Source organism: Drosophila miranda, chromosome XR (assembly GCF_003369915.1).
Source record: "Drosophila miranda strain MSH22 chromosome XR, D.miranda_PacBio2.1, whole genome shotgun sequence".
NCBI classification, from domain to species: Eukaryota; Metazoa; Arthropoda; class Insecta; order Diptera; family Drosophilidae; genus Drosophila; species Drosophila miranda.
The window spans coordinates 12106140-12120253 of NC_046674.1; the positions used below are offsets into that span (position 1 = coordinate 12106140).

Sequence of the window (14114 nt, forward strand, 5' to 3'; positions counted from 1 at the left end):
GAAGAGCAGAGAAGAGCAGCGAGGAGCAGAGAAGAGCAACATACATAAATCAAATTAATTTTGTTGGCGAGGCAGCAGCGGCAACGTGCGCCATTTTGTTGCCACCTGCCTGCCGCTGCTTCCATTACCCCCCCCATACTCCTCCCCGCCTCCTCCTTGGGGGGGAAAAGTGCGTTTTAATTGCAAAGATTCCGCGACTGCCGCTGCCGCTGCCGCGTTCGGCATCGCGATTCGACGCTAATTAGTCGCACAATTGGCACGAAATAAAAAGCCAGAAAAACAAAGGAGCGTACGTGACTATCTCAAGCTGTCGATCCTTGGGTAAACCCCCATCCACCTCCACCGACCCCATGGAGAGAGTCGTGATAAAACGTACTTTTAAATTGTCGCAACGTGGGTGGCAGAGGGGTGCCAGGGGAGGGGAGGGGGGAGAGGCAACCGCATTGCACGTGTACCACCACACACTCGTCGTATTCGTATCATCAAATGAATATTCGCTTATTTGCATCTCTGTCAAGAGGTGGTAAAAGATACACCCCACCACACACACACACACACACACACACACACACAGATACAGATACAAAAGCAAGCATCCCATCTGCCAGGCAGGGATTGATGGCAGTTTTCGGGTGGTGCCTCCCACTCCACCCTCTCCCTCTCCCTCTCCTCCTCCTCCTTCCTGGTCCTTGCTGATGGCTGACAAAATGAGTTTTTCAGTTATTTCTTTTTAGCCATATCTCTCCTGTGCAACACCCTCGCATCGCACTGAAAGGGCTGCTGCTGCTGCTGCTGCTGCTCTGAAGGGGGAGGGAGGGGAAGGGAGGGACAGGAAGGTTAACCTTTGATTCAACAGCTGGCTTTTAAATTAAGATTTCTGTCCCCTTCACTCGACTCCAATCTCTTGCTGGGAAAATTTCTCTACTTGGAAATGAGAAAAGTTGGAGTATAGCATCCTATTTCTCCCCCTTCCCCTCCCTCTGCCACTGCCTCTGCCACTCCTGCTCCTTCTTGACTCCTGCCTTGAAGAGTTGTTTGCCAAGACTTTTGCCGAGTGAAGAGCCAAGTTTTTTAAGAGAGGGAGAGAGCGAGGAAGAGAGACCTGGTAAATAGGGAGTATTATGGTTTAGCTATGGCGAGAATATCCCCGTGCATAATTTCAGATGATTACAAAAGGTTCAACCTGCCACAAGGAGAAGAAGAAGGTGGAAGGTAGAAGGAAGCACTTGAACCTGCAGCCGGATTATGTTATTACTTCGCTGTAAAGTACTTTGCGTGTGTGGGATACTCGTACAAGTATAAGTAGTTCTCCTCCATTCAAGGGGACTCCATTCCCTCTGCTCACCGCACACACACACACACACACACACAGGAATGTGGCATCCTCCTGCTGTTGCTTTCCGTGCTACTTTGCATTGCCAGCTCATCTGCATCTAATGATATTGAATAAGCACTTGAAAAACTCATATAAAGTAAACAATTGATTTCCATTACGTGGCCCCCAGCAGACCCTGGACCTGGACCTGGACCTAGACCTAGACCCGACCCTGCCGCATAGATGCGGCGGCCATCCCGTCGAAGACCTAAGCACCCCGCAGGGACTGCTGACAGCCCCAAGAAAAAGGAAAGAAGAAAAAAAGTGGAAAAAACCTAGATGGAAATGGAAATGGAGATGGAGATGCGGAGACTTAACAACTTGCCATTTGCTTAGCCACCGTTTACTTGCACATTTTCCGGTTTTTCCATGGCAGATTTTTGCATATTTCTTGCCCACTTTCGCACTGCAGCAAGGGGCAGGCGGCAGGCGGCAGGCGGCAGATACTTTTACTCGTATGCTGCATAATGCTGTGTGTCCTCCTCCTGCCCTCCGCCCGCCCTGCCTGCCCTGTGAGCTTTCTTCTTGTGCGAGTTATTTTCATATTTGTTTAAAGTCTATTTACCGCAAGTTGACAGTGAAATATGCGAAACTAGCGCGTAGCCAAATAAGTGCGACAGTTTCCGGTTACAACTGTGTGGCAATGCCACATGCCACCACCGCCACACCACCACCGCACCACCGCCGCACCACCACCGCACTTCTGAAATGGGAATAAGCAGCAGGAGATATCCCACATTCCGTCTGGTCGGAGGGGGGAAACGGCTTCCCTGCTTCCCTGCTTCCCTGCATGTCATTGCGGTTTGTTTGTTTGCTTGACTTGCGCCTGCCTGGGTAAGGATTTCATGTGCTTGAGCCACCAGGAGCCAGCCAGGAGGAGGTGCAGGAGGAGCAGAAGGGCTTCCTCTAGGAGTAGGACCAACCGCAGAGCGCGTCTGTCTCTCGGTCTCTCTGTCTCTCCCCATCTCTATATCTCTGCCTGTCTGTATCTGTATCTGTAACTGTATCTGCATCTGTCCCTGTCCCTGTCCCTTTCCCTGTCTCTGGATGTGTGTGTGGGTTGCCTGCCTGTCCGCATGACAATTTGTTGTGCATGAAATCTGCTGCTGCTGCTGCTGCCTCGTGCCACTGCCTCGTCCGCTAGTGCTGCAATGTTTTTTGCGCAATTTGCCAAAGCCATGCAAGGCACGAGGCAGCACACAGATATGCAGAACAGGGCACCGAACGAGGCAAGAACGGCAAAGTGCAGCAGAGAATATCTCTCTGGCTAGACCGGACGAGGCAGCAGGCGCACCACAGAAGAAGGAAACCAGCGAACAGACAGCGAGAGGGAGAGTGGGGGCGCATGGGGCGCATGGGGCACAGGACTTTGGCCATGCCCCTGGCTACGGCCCGAGATTGGGGGCAAATACTAGTCTGGAGCCAGGGCCATGCAAACAAACGGTTATCCCTGCCGAGGCACTCGCTCGCTCGCTCGCTTGCAAGACATATTAGATTTCGCTGCCGTGGCACTATGCCCCACCCCCCCACCCTCTGCCCCCTCTGCCGCGGCGTCTGCATCTGCATCTGAAAGTGTAGTTGGGCCTAACCACTGAGACGGAAGTAATGTGTCTATCAAAGCATTAACAACGTACTACCACCATCAACCGCCGTACAACCCAAGAATGAGGACGAGACGAGAACGGGTAGGAGGAGGAGGAGGAGGAGGAGGAAACCAAAACGAAAACGTCTTCGTTTTTGGGTTTTTGTTGCTGTCGATGTTCCCCCCCCACAGATCGTATTGATTTCTCATCGGAATTGGGGGATTTATATGCGAATGAAGATTGAAGATTGAACAGATGCACGGCAGGAATTTCGGATTTATTTGGATTGAATCTATAAGGCTGAAGGATGTGTACGCTTTGAGCTGCAGCTTGTGGCATGCCTGGAGCCCAGATTGCACAATGATTTCCCATTGAAAAGCAGGACTTTTGGATGGAATCCGTCGCCGAAAGGAGGAGACTTTTCGCCCCTGCAATGGAGGGTTCTTTTTTTTCTTTAATTGGTACGAGTATCCGGGTTTTCTTTTGGGCACAAGTGCTGCCTGCACATTATGATTTGGCGTGGCAATTGGGTATTCAAATGGGATTAAATTGTCTCGGCCGTCTGGGACGCACTTTTTGCCCATATCCTTGTCTCAAAGGATACACAAATGCCTCATCGGATTAGGGATTTAACTGTCGCCGGTCATTCCACATGAATTATTCATGGATATATCTTTGGGTTTATATAAATTGCATCCTCCCTCTGCACAGCTGCCACCTGCCACCTGCCACCTGCCACTTGACGCCAAAAAAAAGGTGTGTGTGTGTGTGTTTGTTGTTGGCCTCCCAAATGCCTTTTGCATTCAACTCCTTTATGCCAAATTGAACACAAAATTAAATTAGTTGCGGCCAAGGGATTAAGTTACGGAACATTGCCATCGTTACATCGTTACAACGTTCCATCGTTCCATGGTTCCATCGTTCCATTGCTCGATGGCTCATTGTTGTTGTTGTCGTCTGTGTTTATGTACAACTAATTGGCTATGTAAATGGCAGCTAAGAGTGTCCTGTCCACACACACACACACACACACACACACACGGAAAGATACACAAACACATACGTATATGCTGTTAATTACGAGCAGAGGCAACCACAGCTTATAGACGATTTGGACGGCTCTCAAGTGGTGCGGTGTGTTGCACTCATTGGGTCGGCGGCGGGGGCGGGGGCACCTGCAGAGGCAGGATGGGTGGTTCTCAGGCAGGTCCGACGCCCACATTGACATTTTGAGGCAGCGTTGTCACGAAACCTTTTGCTAAGGATTATGCAAATCTGCCACTCATCGTGCCACACACACGCACACACACACACACACACAGAGGTAAGAGGGTAAGAGAGGCATGCCTTCATTTACATTTACATTCAAGCTGAAGATTTGCGCATCATAATTTATGCCCTGCCCCCATGCCGCATGCCGCATGCCCCATTTCCTCCATCCCTTGCGAGAAAGAGAGAGACACTTCATTCACAACGCCTCAAAAATTGCCCACAGTTATGACAGGAGGCCACAGAATGCGGCGGCATGGACGGGGGGGCACGAGCTACGGAGACCCTCCGGTGCACAGATCGAAGCCCAGCAGTTTGGGGCACAGACCTGAGGCAGGGGCGACCAGGTGAACAGGCAATCTCTTGTGCCACCCCCTAGCCCGGAATCCTTAGTTTTTCCCCCATTTTCCTCGCTCACTCGCTTGCCTTTTCCCATAATTAAATCATAAAAACAAGGCAGAAAGTTGTGAGTGGCAGCTAGGGCCGCGGCTCTACACTTGAAGCCGATACTCAGTCGCCAGAGGACGCACACAGCTCAAGGAAGAGAGAGAGAGAGGGAGAATAATCTGATCTAGATGCAGATTCTGCAGTCTATAAGTTTTCTCGTATCTTCAAAGCGATTCGAGGCCGATTCACAGCTCCTACGAGCAGAGTCTCTGGGAACTAGGCTTCAGATAGACAGACATGGCTCAATCGACTCGACTATTGATGCTGATCAAGAATATATATACATTATGGGGTCGGAAACGCTTCCTTCTGGGTCTTACACACACAAATCGAATATGCCCCTGCACTCTTTTTGAGTACCGGGCATAAAAAAATGATGGTTTTTTAATGAAATTAGTTTTGGCTTTGGCTTTGCTTTTGCTTTGCATGATTTGTCATAATTAATACCCTCCCAAGTGGGGGCGTTTGGGGCGTGCCAGTGTTATCTGACATTTGACTGCCTCGCCACGGCCCTCCTTCTGGGGAAAATGGTGCACTTTGGTGGCCACTTGCCTGCCAGTCCACTCCGGGGCTCCCAGGAGAGGAGCTCAAGGTCTGGTCCCCCATAAAATGCTTATGAAAATCGCTTAAATTTAGTAACCCTTAGTATCCAGGGGACTGGTCAGTGGGTGGGTGGCTGGGTGGGTGGTTGGTCCGAGAGTAATGCAAACACCGTAAACACCTTTAAAAGCCAGAGAGAGGGCGGCAGCTCGGGACTGGACTTGGGCTGCCAGATCCTGATAGTTGGCTTTGAGAGAAATTTCCATAAGAGTCAGCAGGTTGAGGGGAGAGAGGGGGGAGGGCGGGAGGGGAAGGGCGGCTCTGGGGCAGGGTATGAAATGCGAATTTACAAAATGTGTAGTTTATTTGCAATTTTTTAGCCAACGAGAGGTTTACTTTTCTGTTTTGTTTCTGTGCCACCTCTTGGCCGACCCTCTGGCCGTGCCCCTGCCTGCTGCCGTTCCACCCCCCCCCTGTTTTCCAGCCCCAAATTTTCACTCTGTCTGATTCTGCATGTGGAATTTTCGTTATCGCAGGGCTTGCAGCAGCAGCGGCAGCACCAGCTGCATCAGTTGCAATAAAATCAGTGGCCAAAGGTTGCAGCATCTGAGGTCAGCACTCACACAGGACCTCCTCTTTCCCCCATATGTGTGTGTGTGTGTGTGTGTGTGTGTGTGTGTCTGCCTGTGTGTGTGCTTGTTAAATAGAGAACATTTGCAATGAAAATTTGCGCAGGGAAAATTTGAAAATTGTCCGTTTTGTTTGTGTTTCTTTTTCTCGCATTTCTCCTCCATACCCTGCCCCTTCTGCCCCTCCTGGCCACTCCTGTGCCTTTGGTATTTGCGTATTTGAAAGGGGGCGGAAAACAGTTATCCGATTTGCATTTAAAAGGTGTGTTCAAGGGTCCAAAAGGAAACCAGGTTCAAAGGGGGGCACAGGACATGCCACAAACAGCCTAAGGGACACACACAGACCCACAGAGAGCGGGAGAGGGAGAGAGGGAAATGGAGAAAGATTTCGAGTTAATTTGGAGATAATTGAGAGAGAATCAGCAAACATTCAACTGATTTCAACAAATATTCCCACAATCTGCAGGGTATCGCCAACTCCCCCCTCCCCCCCCTCGCCGGAGGATGGAAAATGGCCAACACTATACTGCAAAACTAAACAACAACCGACAATGGAAAAGCAACGAAAAAAGGCCAGAGGGGAGAGGGAGGGGATTGTGTCTCTAACTGTAAAATGAAAAGAGGCAGAAATGCTGCTGCAAATGTGGCATGGAATGCTATGTGGCAGGCTCAAATAAAAATGTTGAATGCCGCCGCTGCCGCTGCCGCTGCCGCCGCTGCTGCTGCTGCTGTTGTGGCAACATGAAATTGGCCTGGCAGCTGGGTCATAAATTTCTATATATCCCAGTGAAAAAAAAAGCACACACACAGATACACAATACTCTACATATATATATATATAGAGAGACAGAGAGAGAGAGAGAAAGAGACAGGAGCTACGCATGCAACTATTAATCATATTGAATGGCTCTGCCCCCTGCCCCCTGCCGCCTGCCCCTAACGCCCCCACTGGCACAGTCACTGGCTCCGTTATGGGGTTTTGTGTCTGCCAGAGTTCCAGCTAATCAATCTTTTCCAGCAGCAATCTCCTCCCGTCTCCCGTCTCCATCCCCGTCCCCGTCTCTTATCCGGGCGGAAGAAAAATGGCCGCTAAAGTCATTAACGCCTCGCTGGTCACCTGGACAGCAGGAAGGAGAAGGAGGTGGAGGAGGAGGAGCCGGAAGGGCAGTCAAGGGACTTGGGTCTAAGCCGCCAGGTTTGCCATTTTGCTATTTTGTTTATGGCCAAAGCGCAAATCTCTATATAGGACCCAGGACCCAGGGCCTCCCCCGGCGGGTGGGTGCTGCTCTGCTCTGCTGCCCAATGAGGCGGCAGGCGAAAGCCAAAAGGGGATTAGTTGTAATCAATAACTTGGGCAAGTGTGTGTTGAGGTTGAGGTCCTGCCGCTGCCGCTGCTCCTGCTGCTGGTGGGTCCCGTATCCTCTGGCTGGTTCTTGGGCTTCTGTTTTGTTTGCCTTGTCGAAAGTTTTTGCACAGCTTATGGCCGGGCTTATACACAGCACTTCCACACCCCCAAACCCCCCACCCTTAACCATTTACCCATTTCCCAGGCCAAGTTATTATTATAATTTTCTTTGCCAATGCGGATTAATTGAAAAGTTTTCCATTAAGAGTTTTGCGCGCTTGGTTAAATCGCCAGCCGCCAGCCGCAAGGCAGCCTTTTGTTTCCACCTTTTGCCGCCGCCACCGCCGCCGTTGCCACCGCCGCCTTTGTGCCACCAGAAGAGGTCCTGCCATTAGCATTACCTTGAATTTCAATATGTACACTCGTACAGCGCACTCGCATCGAAGGATATATGTATAAACGTGTGAATGTCCTGGCGCTCACTATTTTTGATCGTTATGGATTTTGACAGTTTTCCACTCTCGGGGGCTGCGATGAAAATTACTTAAAAGCATTTCGCTTCTCAGCCGCTGATTTGATTGATGGCCGTTTATGGGCACCCGCTCCCCCTGTCCCTCTCTCTCTCACACCCACACCCACTCTCCCTCTTTTTCGTCATTATATTCGCATTATCAAATGGGGGGAGTGGGGAGTGGGGAGCGGGGTATGGGGAGAGCGTAGTTGTTTCCACACGGTGTGGCGGCAATGAACCATTGCAAATGGCAGTTGACGTCTTTGCGGTGAAGAGCTGACAAAAAGTTGCGCCAATTTATGTCAATTATCGGCAGCTTTACCTGCCCCAAGACCCAAGTGCCACTCCGCCCACAGAGGCGTTGAATTTCATTTTATAGGGGGGGCGGGTGGTGGTGGAAATCTCATCAGGAAAGCCAAGGTACGGGGGGGAAATCCTATCTTCTGAAAGCGAGAGACTGCGTAACGTGGGAATCTCATGATGACAGCAGCAGACGAGTGGGGGTTAGGGGTAGGGGGCGGGTAATTTGCTTGGAAAAATAAATAATGGCATTTTTAGTTGTCATACGATATAGCCATCGTATCGATGTTTCCTTTCTGGGTTTTCCTCTTTGCCATTCATTGAAATTTGTCATGGTTCGATGGGAAATACGAGAACGTCCAAGGAGTAGCATTTTTCAAGGAAATTCCATAATTAAGGGCGGGCGGGGGTACCCCTTTTCAAGAGGGATACACCAGTTATTCCCCTTAACATCATAGATACCGATTCGTTGTAATTCCTTGAGAGGAATATCCTCTGGCATATCTTCGGGCATCCTTCTTGAGAGGATTGAGTGTTCCCTCATCCTGTACACCGTTTACTGCTCTCAAAGATACCTCCAGTACTCCGACCATATCTCGGATTCCTCTTAAAATCTATTATCCCCCCCGCCCCTCCACGGTTCTTTCGATGGCTGCAAAAAGATGAAAGCGGAGAGCCTGCCACACCTGCCCAGTACCCTCCAACCATCGGACCATTTAAATCTTAAACTCTTTTTCAATGGATTTCTGCGTGCTCTTGAAGCTCATTCTCCTCCTACCCCCCCCATCGTTAATGAAAATACCCGTTTGGCTTTCTGTGTCCCCCCCCATACTTCCCACCCCAGACCATGGGATCTAGAGGGGCTAGGCCGCTCATTAAAATCGGGGAAAAACCAAACCAAACGAACGACGGACCACCGACGGTACGGAGAACGAGAACGCGTCTAACAAATCGATTTTCGTTTAGTATCGTAATCAACAACACAAAATTTTTGTTCTCGTGCTAAAAATTTGTGTTTTTGCGCTATAACAAGTCTGGGGAGAGGGAGGGGAGGGCTTCCATCGAATCGAACCGAACCTGTACTCCCACCCCCCCCCGTCTGTGCCATGGAACCCTTCCTCCGCTGTACCATGGAACCCCTATGTAGCCCCTCTTATGCTCTCCACTTCTGGGCCTTTGCCTAACATGGCTGAATGGAGGAGGAACTTAAAGAGCACTCGAACAGCACTCAGCCGCAAAACACACACACACACACACACCAACACACACACCAACACACACACACACCAACACACTCGATATGCATATGTGTGTATGTGTGTGGGTTTAAGTGGAGTTGCTGCCGCTGCAGGTGGGGCAGGGACTCCTCCTCCTCCGCCTCCACCTCCACCTGTGCTTCTGCAGTACTTGTCAAGATTGAATTTGGTAGGAAATTTTTCCTTTTTTGGTAGATGTTTTTTTTCTCTTTCATTCGTTTTTTTTTTTGGCTTGCTGGGCGGAGGTGGTGGAGGTGGAGGTGTACCTTTGCTTTCATTTCTCTTTCTTTCTTTTTTGGCGTTTTTTTTTTTTTGTTTTTTTGGCGTTTTTATTGATCAAACAAAACGTAGCAAGTGGCAGCCAGTGAAGGTGTCATTGCTGTGCCTCTCCTAAGCCCCCGTGCCCCGTGCCCCCACCTGACAGAACTGCCAGAATCAGCCAAGAGCTAGAGAAATATATATATGTATATGTGTGTGTGTGTATGTGTGTATATAGGAGAGTGTATGGTTGGGCCTTGCCTTGCGGAATAGATTGCATGATTTGTTCCACAACTGTCATTCACATTTCGTTTTATGATTATTATTTTTCTTCAATTCATTTAGCAAGGCACGAGTATATGTATGTATCTGTGATGATTCAGATATTACATACAAAGCAATGAATATTCAAATGTAAGAGAGGAACTACTTCCAGGCAAGATCTTCATTCAGAGCTGGCAAATAACCTGTAAATATGCCTGGTATGTCTGTTTGTATGTAATCACTTTCGTCTTTCAAATATTAACCGTTCTTTTGCACATTCGATGCTGCTTTTTTTCGTACATAATTTACCTTTTGCTTTTATGTGTTTTTCGCGAACAGAGAGGCTTCCAAAGTGCAGGCACAGACATGCTCGCGATCGGTTCGGCTGCTTTCACACACACGAACGAACACAATAAAAAAAACAACAAAAAAAAAAGAACGATTCACTTCTTGGGCAGACACTTGTTCTCGTTGTTGTTTGTCTCGGTCGTGGGCTCGTTCCGATCGACCGAAAGCTCGAGGGCGGACGAACGCAGCAACGAAGGGAACACAAGCGAAGGCTGAAAGCGTGTTCGCGGTTCAGTGAGAGATCGGGTGTGCTCGTGTAGCAGTGCTTTTATCGATCGAGGCGCATACCCGTATGTGCTCGTATATGTATGTCGCTTTCGGTCATTAAAATATGTACATAGATAGATGTTTGTATATAGATAGATGGATGGATGGAACTCCCACTTACCGGTCCAAACTGTTCGAAATAACTCTTGACGTCCTCCAGGGTGGTGGGTGCCGAGAGGCCGCCCACAAAGATTTTCTTCGTTCTCGTCACCATCTGGAATGCACAAAAGCAAGAAGAGAGAGGGAGGGGGGGTTAGATTCATGAGAATAGTGTTAAGAAACGAACGTCGTTTGCTGGCCGAAAAGGTTAGGTGGTATGGCCTGCTCTGGCATTTAAATATGCATTTTATATTGGGGTTACGCAAAAGTTATGACCCCTTCAACCCCCTGTCTCCAGTCGCCTCTCGCCTGCGCCGTCTCGGGCACTGCCTCCTCAGATGTTGAGTTTCGACTTTCCTTTCGTGCCGCCCCCCCCCTGCAGCTCCTCCTGTAACTTATGGGCTACCCAACTTTCGCTATGAGTCGTTCGACCATTTTGTGCATTTTATGTACTACATGCAAGTGCTCTGTCTCCCTCTCTCACTCTCCGTCTCCCTCTCTGTCTCTCTTCCACTGTGTGCAGCTGGCATTTTTAAGCTGACATTTTCAAGTGCCAACTTTACGCAGTTAGCGCCGCATGCAGCATGCCCCATGCAGCAGCAGCAGCAGCAGCAGCGGCAGCAAGAGGAGAAACAGTCGACAACCGAAAATGATGGCGAGACATGAACGAGAAAGGCAGCAGGCTCTCTATCCCTCTTTTCCTCTTTTCCTCTATCCCTCTCTGCCTGTGTGCGTGTGCGTGTGTGTGTGTGTGTAGTGCAACGCCAGCCTTTTTAGCCCGCAGGCAAGCGTAAACTGTTAACGTTAAGTGATGGCAGTTAAGGCACAGAATGAACGGCACAGTGGAACCTCTTCGACACCCATTTCTATAGGCAACAAAGGCTCCAGAGCTTTGGGTTTTACGAATCTATTGATACCCCTAAAGATAGACTATGATTTCTAGGACTAATCAAAGATTTTTTGGTTTATTTGACAATTTTGACCACAAATAGACTTGTTTTCAAGTCGATATTTGCTACAAAAGATGCGTTATATTTATGTAACGATCGTATAATACCGTTTCCAATCCTTAAACGTATCTGCGGCACTGTACTTCGTTTCAGTCAGGACGGTACGGGACTAGTTTCCGTAGAACTAACGACCTACGGTGCCAGATCAAGACTTTCCTGCAGAGTTTCTTCCAAAATCATAACGTACTCTGAAAGGCCATCATAGTTCTTTATAAATTAACCCAAAAAACTTGTCCAAAGTTTTCTGGTGCTCAGCAAATTCTGAACTTTCCCCTTCCCCCTCCCCATCCCCCCAGCCACGGTGAAAGTGGAGATATCCCCCCTTAAAGTTCATATGGTTAAAGGGATCCCTGGGCCCATGGTGAGCGTACGAGCCCTCGGATGAAGCCGGATGAAGCTGATGACGCTGATTGCACTGACGCTTGCAACAAGCTGCAATTTATGAGCACGGAACAGACAACAGACCCACACATACAGCAGCAGCAGGATGAAGGGAGTTAAGGATCAGCGCCACCAGCGAAAGAGGTGAACGGGGGGATGGGGGGGGGGGGGGGGGGGTGACGAGGGGGATATGTCCGTTAAGGAAGCTAACGATATGTAACAGCGGTGCTGATGCTTTCTGCAGTGCCAGCAGTAAAATTCATACAATGTCGTAAAATTAAAACACTTGTGCTGCTCCCCCACCCCCCATCCCCCCTCACCCCAGTCACCAGTCCCAGCCAGAGAAGGGGGAGAGAAACAGAAAGAGTGGGAGTGGAAGAGGGACAGCGATTGCAACTACAAAGTTAGTCGTGCAGCTTTTTGGCAAAGGCAAATCGCTTTGGCCCGTTGAGTCCTCCTGTGTCTCAGTCGCAGTCTCAGTCATCGTCTCATCGTCTACTCGTTGTTCGTTGTTCGTTGTCTACTCCTGGCTCTCAGATATCCTTGCCACTTCCTCCTGGCTTCCCCAGATACATATATCCCTCCTGCAGGCTCCTCATTTTCTCCCTTTTTTTTCTCTGCACTTTGCGGCAGGTTAAGTTTTGGGGGCTGGAAGGGCGGGGAGGCGGTTGCCATCACCGCGGGCGGGCCCTCTAACAATTTGCAACAGCATAAAAACAGAGACAGAGAGGGAGAGAGTGGAGAGAGGGAGGGAGGGAGAGAGTGGAGGGAGAGTGAAGAAGAGGGAGTCAAAATCAAGTTGCAAGCGCCTGCAAGAAAGTAACTGTCTAACAACATGACGTCCGAGACACGGCATCCTGCACCCTGCATCCTGCAACACCACATAATGGTGCAGCATCGCATCATCGCCGGGACAGCCTCCCGGGGTCGGTACTGCCACAAAATGGGTTACGAAAATTGCAGCGTTGTTAAAAAGCGATTCATGCCAGAGAACTGCAGTGGCCAGCACTTTGTGTGCCATGTGTCATGTGGCATGTGGCATGTGGCATGCCAGCCCAAGCCTGGCACTAATCACTCCCACAAATGAAGCTACTTAAACTAATAAACTGAGAGTGGAACTGGCACTAAGATTGGATCTCGAATCGACGGGTTTGGGCAGGCCGGCAACTCCAAGAACTGGAGGTTTTCCGGCGGCAATGTCATCATCAAATATAAATGGCACCCCGGGCACGGGGCACGGGGCATGGGGCAGCGAACACGCCCAATGCTGATAGCGTGGGGCATGAATCAAAAGTAAAACACACCCAGGCCGATCCAAACGCGACCTCAAGACAAATACACGCACCGCACACCCACCCACAAACACAAAGAGAGACACAGCACGGCCTATAGCTATAGATACAGCCACAGATACAGCTATAGATACAGATACAGCTATAGATACAGATACAGCTACAGCTACAGCTATGGCATACAGGAAGATACAAATGGAGCCGCCGCACACACGCATACTAACGAAGTGACACGGCATTTTAGCGGCAGTGGAGCAGAGATTAGGGAATGTCAATATTAGCCACAACGACTCCGATGAGCGGCCAGGACGTGCGGTGGAGGAGGCTCTAGGCAGCGCTCGGAGGAGGTCTTCAAAGGTGGAACCAGCAGACAACCGCCACAATGTTTGATGGTCATGGGGGGGGCATGTCTTTGGCCGAATAATGTCTGGAAATTTGACAAATGACGTCAGGAGTGGGCGTGACGGCAGAGAGGCGGAGGGGAGAGTGGAGCAGGACCAGCGGAAGGACAGCAAGCGCATAGGGGGGGCGGTACCGCTGGCTACAATGCAGTTGACAAGAAAGTCACTCGTTGGATGGAGCGATAATGTCGAATACATAGATGCGAAGGGGGGAAGGGAGGGGGGCCAAGGAAGCCCAGACACCAGACCTGACCCTTCAATGGGTACGACAAAAGGTAAGACGCTCTAAAGAGGATTTTCCTCAGGAATTTGGCTGAAATTCCATTTCTGTGGCAGGTTCCTCCTTCGAGATTATTCATATTATCATTTGGAAAAACTTCTTCCCTGGATTTCCATCTCCGAAACAGGTGAAGCTCGCCTAGACACTCCCAACCGTAATTCAGTTGAATAAAGATTAAAAGATACAATTTTGTAGGTGTTTTTTGCCCTCCGCCAATCCTTTGATCTCCCGGAATCATTTGCCAACCTCAAGCAGATGG

General features: G+C 49.7%; 1 protein-coding gene across 7 annotated transcripts in view; it reads right to left on the reverse strand.

Annotated features, from left to right (window-relative positions):
• The window catches only part of LOC108152147 (RNA-binding protein Musashi homolog Rbp6), a 190252-nt gene that overhangs the window by 51146 nt on the left and 124992 nt on the right, over positions 1-14114 (reverse strand). For all 7 annotated transcript variants that reach the window (XM_017281258.2, XM_017281261.2, XM_017281263.2 and 4 more), the window contains one exon: positions 10514-10606. In XM_017281258.2, coding sequence (XP_017136747.1) covers positions 10514-10606 — 93 coding nt within the window. The remainder of the gene's footprint in view (positions 1-10513; positions 10607-14114) is intronic.